General features: G+C 42.0%; 1 protein-coding gene across 6 annotated transcripts in view; it reads left to right on the forward strand.

The window, feature by feature from the left end:
* Window positions 1–13,866, forward strand: part of SYTL5 (synaptotagmin like 5) — a 171,869-nt gene that overhangs the window by 144,162 nt on the left and 13,841 nt on the right. For 5 of the 6 annotated variants that reach the window (XM_074968770.1, XM_074968778.1, XM_074968761.1 and 2 more), the window contains exons 11-14: window positions 773–838; window positions 1,665–1,843; window positions 4,107–4,209; window positions 6,099–6,260. In XM_074968770.1, the coding sequence (XP_074824871.1) occupies window positions 773–838; window positions 1,665–1,843; window positions 4,107–4,209; window positions 6,099–6,260 (510 nt within the window). The remainder of the gene's footprint in view (window positions 1–772; window positions 839–1,664; window positions 1,844–4,106; window positions 4,210–6,098; window positions 6,261–13,866) is intronic. The other variant, XM_074968800.1, reaches the window with a different exon arrangement.

A 13,866-nucleotide genomic window follows, 5' to 3' on the forward strand; every position in this document is an offset into this window, starting at 1 on the left:
TTCTCCCTTCGTTGGTTCGAAGAGGAGCTTGTGATCAAGTTATAAACTCCTGTGACCTCACTGGTGAGATCCTTCAGACATCTTGCCAAGGTCTTTCAGCAACAAGAGGAAAATGGGCCCCTGATGTTCTTAATACTTCAGTTTAAAAAAAAAAACCCAAAAAGCATTTTTTTCACAAAATTTGGAGGCCAATTTTAAAGGAACAATAAAGGTTAAAACCAGAAAAATGTTTTTTGTTTTACACGTACCCTTAAAAACTCCCCAGAATTAACCTCTCAACCTACAAGTGTTCAGACAAGCTTGCTTTAATCACAATTCTAGTTTCTTATGCAGGCCCCAGTGCTGCAAACACTTGCATGCATGCTTAAATTTTCACACAAGATGCTCATTTCAATTGGAATAGTCACATAGAGAGTTAACTAGTGTTTGCAGGATTTTTGGCCAAAATGAAAATCCCAGTCTGATGAGTCGGTGTTCACATTTAATTTGTTTGGTGCTACCTTAGTACAGCAGATTCTGTCTTCGTTTGTCACTAACCTGTATTCCTGCATATAAGCAGGTGACACTTTTTCACTCATTATACAATTATACAATTCATTATTGGAGGGGGATTTAGGTATGGCTTGGTGCCTCACTGCTGTAAGTACTCTATCACTGTAGTTTAACACCACACTACCCACCTAGTCTGTAGAACTTGTCATTTCTTTTCTGAATTCTTCCTGCAGCTATCTAATGCTATTTTCTTTTGACCTTTGCATTGTCTTCCTGAAAGAACTTTCCTGAAGGCTCTGACAGGAAATGCTCCTACTTAAATGTACCTGAAGCAGATGGTGATACTGTGAGTTCTCTTGCTTCCTGTCAACTGCTTTTCTGACATTCTGCTTTTCTGATGTTCCCTCTTATTCCTTCTTTGTGCTGAGAACTCTTTCGGGGGTTTACCCAGGCTTTTTACATACAACAATTTAAAAACACCAAAAGTTAGATATGTTTTTGATTAATATTATTTAAAAGCCAGCAAAAAAATGTACACCAGAGTTTTAAAATGCCTTGGGTTTCTGCAATGTACAAACTGTCCTAATTTTTGTCTTACAAAGATTTAATTCTTTTCCAGTAGTTGTATTAGGGACAATTTTAAAAATTGTGAAATCTGCTTATGCTCTTAGAAATGCCCATGATGAGGTGACATTGCTTTATTAGGATACTGTATATGTTTTTGTGTCATTTCCATGATGGGGTTTCATATAATTTCCTCTGAAGCACCTGGTACTGACCACTGTCTGAGACAGCATGCTGACCTAGAGGGACCATTGGTTTGCCCCAGTATGGCAATTCTCTATTCCTGGGACTTGCTATGTGATCGTAGACAATTTACTTAACCCTCTGTGTTACTCAGTTGCCCCACTGGGAAATGGTGATCGTACTAACTTTACCACCTTTTAAATCATTTTGAGTTCAACATATGAAGAAACACTGTGTAGGCATTTGAGATACTTGATATAGAAAGGTATCACAATAAGTGGTAATTCTGTACGTCCTTTGATATCCTAGTTTTAATAGCAGGTTCAGCAGAACAGTAATTGCAGGGCTCTCATTGTTTGAAAAAACTGGTTCTGGAAAGAGAATGATTGAGCTTCCAAGTTGTCTTCTTTTGGTCTTTATTTCAGACTAGCATTAACAGCATGATGAGTGTTTATAGTGAAACTGGGGACTATGGCAACGTGAAGGTCAGTGGGGAAATACTTCTCCACCTCAGCTACAGCTACAAAACGGGTGCCCTCAACATCCTGGTAAAAAACTGCAGAAACCTGGCCATAGCAGATGAAAAGAAGCAAAGAACAGATCCGTAAGCATAGAGAATTTCCTTCTTACCCTTTCCTAGAAGTGCTCTCAGTCTTACTGCACAGTTTGAATCTCTAGACTGCATGTGAGGACATATTGTAGCCCTACACTATGTGGACTGGTAACGGGATATGAAGCCTTTCACCTCTATGTCCCAAGTGATCAGAAGCCATAACACTCTGACTGCTTCGAGTCTCATGTGAAATGAGTTGGTGTTTTCAGTGTGTTTCCTAATGGGGGAGAGTTCATATGATTAACAGCCATTATTGCACTTGGAAATAATTGACATGCTTTTATTGGCAATTTGGGCAGAAGGGCCAGGGATCTGAATGGATACAGAAACTGAACTAATTTCTTACTGCTAGAGTCAAGGTTGAATGGGAAGGTTTGCTCTGTCTTTGATAGAAGACTTTATCCGCCAGAGGTGTTAGGGTGGTACCTTTATAGAACTCTAAATTCCCTTAATTTAAAATAGCCATTTCCTAGTAATAAAAACATACCCAGAAAAAGCAACCTATAGGTAGAAAGAAATTGCATCCTTCATCCTTCACTCCAAATATACCTCTTTCTAAAATCAAATATAAATCCTAAGTTCCACTTTATTCATTGCTCCTTTTTTTATAATTAAAAAAAATAGATACTGCACCACTACCGGAAAATAGTGTAATATGAACAGTAGTCTGTATTTACCACTGTTAGTTCACTTTGACACCAGCGGAACTGCTGTACAACTGGAGCAACACTATGGCGAATTGGGTCCACTCTGCAAACACAGCCTTACTGGTCTCCAAAGTAGGGGAAAGTTCAGCCCCTATGCAATGACAACAGAAAATAATCACTCCTGGATTAATTGTAATTTGCCTTTTTGGCCAATAGCATCTTCTTAGTGTGACCAGGATTCATCACTGAATTTGGTCTGCTGGTTGTAACATTAGCTTCCCCGGCCCGGGGCAAGTACTGACGGGGGGTGTGGCATGAATGCTGATCCATGCCCCCAGGCCAATAGCATGACAGTGTACAAACTAACTAGTGTTAATTGTATGGTCCTGTGAAAAGTCCCTATTAATGTCAGTATTACCACAAAATAATGTTCCATAACTATCCTTAAATAGAACAAGAGCCAAGAGAATAATTGGCTATTATGTTAAAAGAAAAGGAGTACTTGTGGCACCTTAGAGACTAACCTGCTATTATGTTGTTCATTTTTAATAGTTTCTGCAAATATTTGTCATAAATGAACTAGGTAATTTATTTGAATGACTTTGCTTCTTTTTTCTGAATATCCATTGACAGATCATGACTTTCTCAAATCTGCTATTCAAAGTTACTTGGCAAAACTTTACCTAAGTTTGTTTACTCTGATTTGCTATTTGAGTATGCTGCTTAGTTGTGATTGCTCACATAAACCACGCAGTATTGTTTATTTTACTTGACTGGAGGACTGTCTCAATCGGTTTTCAGCTATCAATGCTCTATTAAAATTCAATCTTTGCCACCAATATTTGAGAATGCAAACTTAAAATGTAGGGCTTTTTCCCAAATATTCATGCTAGTAAAACTCATTTGCATGAAAGTTTGTAGAAAGTGAACACAAAAAGAGATGAACATGACCAAAGCAAATTCATTTTAGACTTCAACTGGAAATTACCAGATTTAATATCTGATTGCCTAAACAATGCAATGAGTGGTCAGTCTTTTTTGTTTCTCCCCCCGCCCCCACACACATCTTTTTATGTCTTATTTCTTTAGTAATTGTGTGTACATCTACGCAGGTTTGTGGTAAACTATATGATAGTATATAAATAAAAAAGTCTAAAATATTTGAGAATTTTTTTATGTATTAATTGATCTCTATTAATAACAATTTCTAAAAATCTCTAACTCTATAAATATGTGAAGGTAGGCCAAAGGGTGAGTTTGTGTGTAATTTCAAGTTTTGCCTATTAGCAAATATGGTCAATCAAAAATGTAAAAACTGCAACACAGGAAATTGCTAATAAAGTTATACGTATTTCTCAGGACTGTCAAATTACTTAAACTTTGCTCTTGTGATTATCTTGATGCCATCAGAATCCTCTGTGCATTTGTGTGTTTGTAGACATGTAGCTCACTTTTGCCTGTTGACTGTATTCTCTCTAATGTTTATGCACGGATTATTCTGCAAAAATTGATTTCCTGACTAACACTCCTGGTGTAATTTTGCTAGGTGGCCCTCTCAGACTTGGTTGTTTTTATTCTCTGGTAATAATTTACTACTTAATCTGCAGCTATGTCAAAGCATACCTCCTGCCAGACAAATCTCGCCAAAGTAAACGCAAGACCAAAATCAAAAGCAACACCACCAATCCAGAGTTTAATGAAACGCTAAAGGTGAGAACACTGCCATGCCTGTAATTCATGCCGAACTTTGCCATTAAATTAATTTGTTTTTTATTTCATTTATTTATACCATAAGCCAAACACTGGGAAATTGATTTTAAACCTGGGAAATGGTGCTAAAAATGGAAATATTTGAGTTAAAATATCTAGCTGTCATAGTGATTGTAGCTTTTGACTTCTCAGTATTGAGGGAGAGTTTTTATTTTGTTTTTCCTTTCCAGTTACAACATAACTTTTGCTAATCAACTATTGTATTTTTACTTTCGGGGATCTGTTTCAGAATCATTGAAATCCTCTTTGTGACGGGTTGGACCCCCACTTCGGGGTGCCACCGGATATGCTGGGTCCCACTTCCAAAGTCTTATTGTACTGGGAAGTACTTCCAAGTCTTATTGTTCTTCCTAATGGCCCATTGAGGCTGATTACCTACTGTCTGGTGGGTGTTCCCCCAAGTACACACAGTTGTAATTGTTACTTAGTCAATATTCCTAACTTCAGATACAGAAATGATACATGCATGCAAATTGGATAAACACATTCAGTAGATCATAACTTTTTCAATGACTCCTCACATGACCCATCTTCCATAAAACATCTTAGTTATGCCATATTCATATCATAACGATATTTCTATGCAGAGTATGGGGTGTAACGTCACACCCTGTACAGTGAGTTTAGAACCAAATGATGGGAGTTTCTAAAGTAGCTAAATTACCTCACAAGTCCCACTGAAAGTAAATGGGATTTATACTCCGAAGTCCTTCAGATACTTTTGAAAATCCCACCCCAAATACTTAAACAGGGTTTTTTTTTTCTATAGCGGCTAATAAAAATGTGCTCAAATAAGTTTCCTGTTATAGGTGCTAATTTAACTTCTGTGGCCAGTGTAGTTTGCGTAATCTGGCTATAAAATCATTTCACAAACTACAGTATATACACCTGGTCTGGCCAGATTGTTTACCAAGGGGGGACCTGTTTTATAGCATCATTTGCAAAATGGTTTATAGTATAGTTGGGTCTGGTCTGCAGTGGGGAAAAGTGAGTTAGTATCCATCTAGCAAAGATCACATTTAACGCTGTTCTCTAGGACAATCCTAACATGGCTTCCGAACTTTGTGTAGATGGGGCCTAACACTCTTATGAAATGTTATATATGTTCTGACAAAGGCTTGTGGGTAAGAGCTAAATAGCTAGATTCAATACCAAAGAACTGTTTGTCTTAACTGTTCCCATTACTATAATTTAAAAACTGTCTTAGAATCGATTCTTTTGGCCTTTTCAGGCCTTCAAGGCAAAGTCTCATCATTCTAATTGGGTAACTGCTGGCCTCTTACAATCTGCTAGTTAATATATATTTTAATTGTTAGCACTTGTAACCATTTGGGCTTTTGAAAAACTGTGGCGATACTTTACTGAGAAGAGGGGACACTTTAGAAAGTTCATTATGCTGCTGCCAACTTTTTTTTTATAAAGGCTCTTTGTTGTAGAATAGACTTTTATCTTAATTGTTCTATTTAATTACTGTGGAAGCCACGGTGTAAGAATTAAATAAAGGTTATTTTAAGAAGTTCCTTTTGTAGTAAAAACTATCTGGTAAAGAAATAATACAGACAAGTGACAACAACAACAAAAATAATGTAAACAGATAAATGCAGACTGTACGGTGAACAGTTATCCTTTATAGATCTCTCTTGAATAATAGCCTTCTGCAATTGTATTGATTTTCACTTGTAAGGAAAACAAATGTCTCTTCCGTGCTTCATTTGTCAGCTACCATGTACTTTATGAAGATAAGGTTGTATGTTTTTTATATAATGTCATTATGGAACTGGACTTGACTCTCATTAAATAGATCCTCCACTCTGTTTGTCTTTCAATAGTATGTCATCAGCCATACACAGCTAGAGACCCGGACCCTCCAACTTTCTGTTTGGCACTATGACAGATTTGGGCACAACAGCTTTCTTGGGGAGGTGGAAATTCCTTTGGACTCCTGGAATTTTGAAAATCAGACAGATGAATGGTTTGTGCTCCAACCCAAGGTGAGGCTCTCCAGTTTTAGTGGAATTCCAGTAAAGCAAGATCAATTAAGTTTTGTTTTTGTTTTTTCCAACTGAAGTGTGGCTGTAAAATGATATATTTCTAATAAACTACTTCTGGGATGGACCTGTGAAAGGAATAACACTTCTAACAAACCAACACATACTGTCTATGTCAGTATATATGAATGCCTATTCAAAACCAAATCTATTAAAAGAATAAACATACACATGCATCCAATAATAGACACAATCAAAAGGGACCTGTTAAAGAAATAGCACATGAAACAATGGATCTTTCTCAATCACCTGCTAAAGGAATAGACCTTTCTTCATGCATCAGTTTTAAGCATTTAACAATTTTCTGTGGTAGTGAGGTTCGGCATTGCTCTTTTATTCATATTGAATAAACAGGTAGGTATAGCATCATGCTATTTGGTACACAAAACAGTAGCTCTATGGAATATGGCATCTAGAGTGCTTAACTAATGGGCTATGTCTTCTGGCACTTATGGGATCCCTCACTGGGGAGGGCTAAAGTGTTTGTTTTTCGAATTGGAACAACTTTAAAGAGCTGTTTATAAACGTTAAGATTATATGCTTCTAAAATGCTTGCTGTTATACCAGCTAGAATCCTAGAGCCCTGTGCAGACACCTGCTTTATATCTACAGCTATAAAGCGGATCTCCAAGGAGCTGCAGGGCTCTGTCGGGAATGGTAGTGGCGAAAGTAGCCGCACGCCAGGCCACCACTCACAGGACCCAGTGCCCTGTGCGGGCAGTTTCTCTGGCGTGGCTGTACCACTGGACCAGGCTCACTGGCTTGCACGCTCCTGGGCAAGCTGCTGCAGCATGAAACAGTCTCACTCAGATCTGTCAGATACATGATGTGATGTACAATTGTTACGCTTGAGCAAGGGAGCTAAAGTAAGGGAGCATCTTAATCTTCTAGGTTCCCCTTCGCTACAAAGAAGGGAGCAAAAGCTCATTAAGCGTGCAGAGATCAGGCTGGGGGATGGTGGTTTTGAGTAGAGCTGTGTGAGTAACCAATTTTTGGTTCAGCCACCAAACCAAATTAAAAAAAAAATAAAAATCATTTCAGACTGGCCTGAAACAACTTTTTTTTCAGATTTTTTCAAGTTGAAAAATTTAGTATTGGGCTGAACAGAACATTTCATTTGACCCAAAACAAAATCTTTTGTTTTGATTTTGGGAGGTTAAATGGTTTTTAATATTTTTTTAAATAAAATTGAGGGAAATTGTGAAACAAAACAAAAAGTCACAATGTTTCAACATTTCCCCACCCCCCAAACCGTTTTTCCTTGACTGAAATAATTCACAGAAATTGACCCCAATTTGCAAATTGTTTTTGGTCAATCTGAATCTGCATTTTTTTTTTATTGAAAGAAGTAGTTGCACAGAAAACTTTGCCCAGCTCTAGTTCTGAGCAGTTCCCGGCTCCATTTACATGCTAACAGCCCCTGCGCTCCTGCCGAAACGTGAGCAATTGTTGGTGGAGGAAGGCTATTGGGCGTGCAGAGATAAGGAGAAGGGCCTCTGTGGAGAATGCTCCCTTCAGAAAATAAAGAACAAAATGCTACTAAATCAAGTGTGAGGTAATGCTGAGAGAACTAAAAGAAGCAGTTCTGGCAGCTCCAGGTGACTCGACTGCATAGATCTTGATACTGATAGGGCTGGTGCAGGAAGTGGCCATGCCACGTTGCCATCTCACATGTGAGAATCGGTCCCTTCTTTTTACACACTTTCCACTTGCAAAAGCAGAGGGGAAGGACATTCCTTATCACCCAAGTTTGCAAATGGCATGACTGGCTTCTGTATCTTGCCCTGCGTCATAACCCCCAAAGGGCATGGTCTGCCCAGATGGGGCATGCTTTGTTCCCCAGATGGCTAGTGCTCATTCTTCTTAGAGTAGTGTCACTATAGGTGCTGCACTGTAGGTGTTCCTTGTGTTCCTGCACCGCTGATGGGAGAAATTTGGTAGCAGTGTCCATTAGGCCCGCACATGCGCTCTCTCTCCTCGTGCTTCGCCATGAGGCTAACCAGTGCACCCAGGCTAACTCTCCTCAGTTCCTTCTCAACCGCCCCTGGCTAGAGATGGAGCTATTTGCAGTCCATTTGTGATCATTATCTTCATTAACCTCTCTATAGTTAGTCTCCCTAATCTTAGTTGTAGTTTTCTTCTTCTTCTTTTACTTTTCGTGAACAAACACAAAAACCAATAACAAAAAAAGACTTTATTTTTTCCCCCTCCCTTTTTTTGTCAGGACCCCTTCCCCCAACAGGATATGCCCAGTTCACTGGGCTTCAAGAAGTGCCTCTCCTGCAAAGAGGCCACCCCCGTGGCAGACAAGCACTCCCAGTGCATACTCTGCCTCGGGGAAGGCCATGTTCCATAGAAGTGTGGTCTCTGCCAGCAACTCAGACTCAGGTCTTGAAAGGGCAAGGAATTAAGACAGAAGATTATCTTCATGGAGGCAGCCCTCTAACCCTCCCCAGACCCGCGCTGAGAGTCATCTGGCAGACGTGAGTCTTCCCCACAGCTCTCATCCAAGGACTGTGGGTTGAAGAAATCAGCTGCAGACCCCTCTCGTAAGTCATCAAAAAAGAGAGCGTGAAGTCCCAGAGTGAGCCCTGAACTAGCCATAAGAGATCCTTGGCACACTCGGTACCCTTGGTACCGTAGGCACCGAGACAATCCCAGCCGGGAACCCATGGCTCACAAAAATTTGTAGCGACAGGTGCCGTTGATGTGCCTAATGACCCGATGTCAATGGTACTGAAGGCCAAAGGAGCCAGCACTCCACTAAAAAGATGCTGATAGTATGCACTGTACCACCAGCACCATCATCATTATTAGTTAAATTGGAAAAGATGGGGATCAATATGAAAATTGAAAAGTGGATAAGGAATTGTTTAACAGGGAGACTACAGCGGGTCCTACTGAAAGGTGAACTGTCAGGCTGGAGGGAAGTTACCAGTGGAGTTCCTCAGGGATCAGTTTTGGGACCAATCTTATTTAATCTTTTTATTACTGACCTCGGCACAAAAAGTGGGAGTGTGCTAATAAAGTTTGCGGATGATACAAAGCTGGGAGGTATTGCCAATTTAGAGAGAGACCGGGATATCATACAGGAAGATTTGGATGACCTTGTAAACTGGAGTAATACTAATAGGATGAAATTTAATAGTGAGACGTGTAAGGTTATGCATTTAGGGATTAATAACAAGAATTTTAGTTATAAGCTGGGGACGCATCAATTAGAAGTAACGGAGAAGAAGAAGGACCTTGGAATATTGGTTGATTATAGGATGACTATGAGCCGCTAATATGATATGGCCGTGAAAAAAGCTAATGAGGTCTTGGGATGCATCAGACAAGGTATTTCCAGTAGAGATAAGGAGGTTTTAGTACCGTTATACAAGGCATTGGTGAGACCTCACCTGGAATACTGTGTGCAATTCTGGTCTCCCATGTTTAAGAAGGATGAATTCAAACAGGTACAGAGAAGGGCTACTAGGATGATCCGAGGAATGGAAAACCTGTCTTTATGAAAGGAGACTCAAGGAGCTTGGCTTGTTTAGCCTAACCAAAAGAAGGTTGAGGGGAGATATGATTGCTCTCTATAAATATATCAGAGGGATAAATACCAGAAAGGGAGAGGAATTATTTAAGCTCAGTACCAATGTGGACACAAGAACAAATGGATATAAACTGGTCATTGGGAAGTTTAGACTTGAAATTAGATGAAGGTTTCTAACCATCAGAGGAGTGAAGTTTTGGAATAGCCTTCCAAGGGAAGCAGTGGGGGCAAAAGACCTATCTGACTTTAAGATTAAACTCGATAAGTTTATGGAGGAGATGGTATGATGGGATAACATGATTTTGGTAATTAATTGATCTTTAAATATTCATGGTAAATAGACCCAATGGCCTGTGATGGGATGTTAGATGGGGTGGGATCTGAGTTACTACAGAGAATTCTTTCCTGGGTATCTGGCTGGTGAATCTTGCCCATATGCTCAGGGTTTAGCTGATTGCCATATTTGGGGTCGGGAAGGAATTTTCCTCCAGGGCAGATTGGAAGAGGCCTTGGAGGTTTTTCTCCTTCCTCTGTAGCATGGGGCACGGGTCACTTGCTGGAGGATTCTCTGCTCCTTGAAGTCTTTAAACCATGATTTGAGGACTTCAATAGCTCAGACATAGGTGAGAGGTTTTTCGCAGGAGTGGGTGGGTGAGATTCTGTGGCCTGTGTTGTGCAGGAGGTCGGACTAGATGATCATAATCGTCCCTTCTGACCTTAATATCTATGAATCAAGGCCCCATCCAACACTGGAGGGATTGGTGCAGGCAAGATCTCCAACCCCCTTGGTATCTCTGATGGCACCGAGCTGGCTGGCACCACCAGAATTCCGGCACTTGAGGGACCTCCAATGTATCCAAGTATCCAACATACAAGCGTCTCCTCTTCTCAGCACCAGTGCCTCAGCATCAAGTCTTTCAGCAAAGGAATCTTCTCTGCTGCCCTGCCACACACCTCTGCTCTCTAGTGCAGACTCGGACAGCGAGCCAGAGGAGACTGCTTACCGTTACTCCTTTCATGATCCCTATGCTGCCCACTACCAAGAGGCCCCCCGGAGCATACCCTCAGACAGTCCCACCACCGCCGTGGTACAGCCAACCCTGGGCACCATAGCCACTCTCCATACCACCACCCCAGTGGCCATACTGAGATCCCTGGGCTGCATATTGCCCTCATGCCTCTCAGGTGTATAGCCTTCTCTGTGAATCGATGAGATGTTCTCACTCAGCCACAGCATTCAGAACCTCCAGAGGAGATTGTGGAGGAACAGTGTGGCGGCACTGAGGAAGAGAGAACTCCGAGGCCCAATATATCCTCTTACTCCCCAGATGAGGCTGTCATGCCTCCGTCATCGTCCTTGGCTGATGGCTTTTGGCTTTTCCGGGATGTGGCAAAGGGGGTGGCAGATACAATGCAGAGCCCCTTGGAGGAAGTCTAGGACATCCATAATCAGCTCCTTGATGTACTACATTCCTGCTCATCCTCTAAAATAGCCCTCACTGTTAACAAAGCTCTCCTGAAACCTGCTAAAACCATTTGCAGACACCAGCATCCGTGGCGCCCACTTGCAAGAGCCAAACAAATTATTATGTATAGGCAAAGGAGACAGAATGCCTCTTCTCCCACCAATTCCATCATCATTGACATTGTGAACTCTTGGGGCTGTCAACACCAAATGAAGTCCCCTCCCTATGACAGGGATTGGAAGCGTTTGGACGTCTTTGGGAGGAAAGCCTATTCTTTGACCATGCTATGGTTTCAAATCGGCAATTACCAAATCTGGATGGTGAAATATGACTACGGCAATTATTTGAAACTAAGCAACTTTATTGATCAGCTTCCTGAGTCACAACGTGACCAGTTCAAAGCTGTCGTCCAGGAGGGTCAGCTAGACAGTGCTACAGTCTGCCCTCAATGCAGCTGACACACCATCCCGGTCCATCTCCAGTGGTAGATAGGCATCCTGCGTCATTGTTACACCTTTCAGGCTTCCCCAAAGAGGTGCAGTCAACCACTGAAGACCTTTCCCTTGAAGGCACAAACCTCTCTGTGGACAAGATGGACGCTTCTCTTCATATCCTGAAAGTGTCTAGGGCGCTCATTGGGTATCTATATGTCTGGACAAATTAGGAAATTTAGTCTGCAGCCCCAACACAAACCACACACATCCCAGTACCAAACTCAGTGCTATTACAAATCTCAGAGGAAAAAAATCTAAGTTCCCTAGTCATCCTCCATGTGGCCCGTAGTATTCCAAGCACCAATTTTGTCGTGTTGGTCAAAGCGTTGACAGACCATTCCCCCCCAACCGCAACAGCTGACCGCTGCTTCCCACCCATTCAGCAACCATCTTGGAACATTTTTCAGCACCTGGGAATGCATAACATTGGACCAATGGGTTCTGGAAATTGTTTGCCATGGGTATTCTATCCATTTTACCTCCTTATCCCCTCCACAACCTCTTCATCATTCCTCTTCAGGGATCCTTCTCACAAGAGTTTTCTATGACGACAGAGATCGTCTCCTCCTGTTAGGAGCCATAGAATCAGTACCTCAACATCTACGAGGCAAAGGTTTTTACTCTTGTTATTTCCTAATACACAAAAGGAAGGGAGTTTGGAGACCCATATTAGACCTCGGAGCTCTCAACAGGTTTGTCAAAGCTCAAAAATTCAAGATGGTCACACCAGGAAGGATTATTCCAACGTTGGAACAAGGAGACTGGTTTTTGGTCCCTGACCTTCAGGATGCCTATTTCCATATCTCAATCCTACCATCTCACAGACGGTTACTCAGATTTACCCTGGGATAAAACCATTACCAGTACAAGGTACTCCCCTTTGGGCTATCATCCACCACGAGAGTATTCTTCAGGGTTCTCTCAGTAGTGGCAGTGCACTTATACTCCCAAGGGATCATGATTTAACCTTACCTGGACGATTCCCTCCAAGAGACTTACCGAGTCACCAGATCTGCAATAAACTTGTTCATGGAGCTGGGCCTCCAGATCAACGTCCAGTAATCAACCCTCATTCTGGTGCAGCACTTAGAATTTATAGGTGCTGACCTTGGCTTGCTACAGGTCAGAGCTCTCCTACCTCAACACAGGTTCCTCTCCTTGGCCACATTTGTAGAGACCATTTGAAACAGATGTGGCCTTCAACTCTTAGGGCATATGGCAGTGGGCACAGCTGTAATACCACATGCCAGGTTTCACATGTGATGCCTCCAGATGTGGTTCAACCCGTGTCACTACTCACTCAGATGAAAAACTTCTTAGCCTGGTAAAAGGGCCCAGCCAATGTTTGCAGGGGGATCCCTTTTTCACAAACGCTCCTGCCACTGCTTCTCACCACTGACACATGGCTAATAGGATGGGGTGCCCATCTAAATGATCTCACAACATCTGGCAGGTGCTCATCTACAATGATCGCTTAAGGAGGTTGATGTGAAGGGATGACCGCGGTCAGGAATGCCTGTGCCCATTTCCTGCCACCGATCAAGGGAACACTCCTGAGAGTCCTAACAGACAACATAGCCTGTATGTACTACATCAGTCAACAAGGGGGAGCCCAGGTCACCCTCCCTCTGTGCAGAGGCAATGAAACTATGGAGCTGGTGCATCTCCCATGATGTTACACTGTCTGCGGCCTACTTCCCGGGAACACAAAAATCGATAGTGGACAGTCTCAGTCCCCAGTTTCCCACACGAGCATGAGCGGGAGATAGACCCGGCAGTACTTCGCCCAATCAGTCAGTGGGGGACGCCAACCACAGACCTGTTCGCCATTCACCTAAACAAGAAATGTCCACGCTACTGCTCCAGAGCAGGGATAGGCCAACATTCCCTGGGTGATGCTTTCCTCCTCCCTTGGGACAGAGACCTTCTCAATGCCTTTCCTCCCTTTCCCCTACTGTTGAAAGTCCTGTTAAAAATAAAATGAGGAGGCGCACATGTTGTACTGATCGCTCCCGCTTGGCCAAGACAGACCTGGTACCTTTACCTGT

The sequence above is a fragment of the Natator depressus genome, chromosome 1 (genome assembly GCF_965152275.1).
Source record: "Natator depressus isolate rNatDep1 chromosome 1, rNatDep2.hap1, whole genome shotgun sequence".
Lineage (NCBI taxonomy): Eukaryota > Metazoa > Chordata > Testudines > Cheloniidae > Natator > Natator depressus.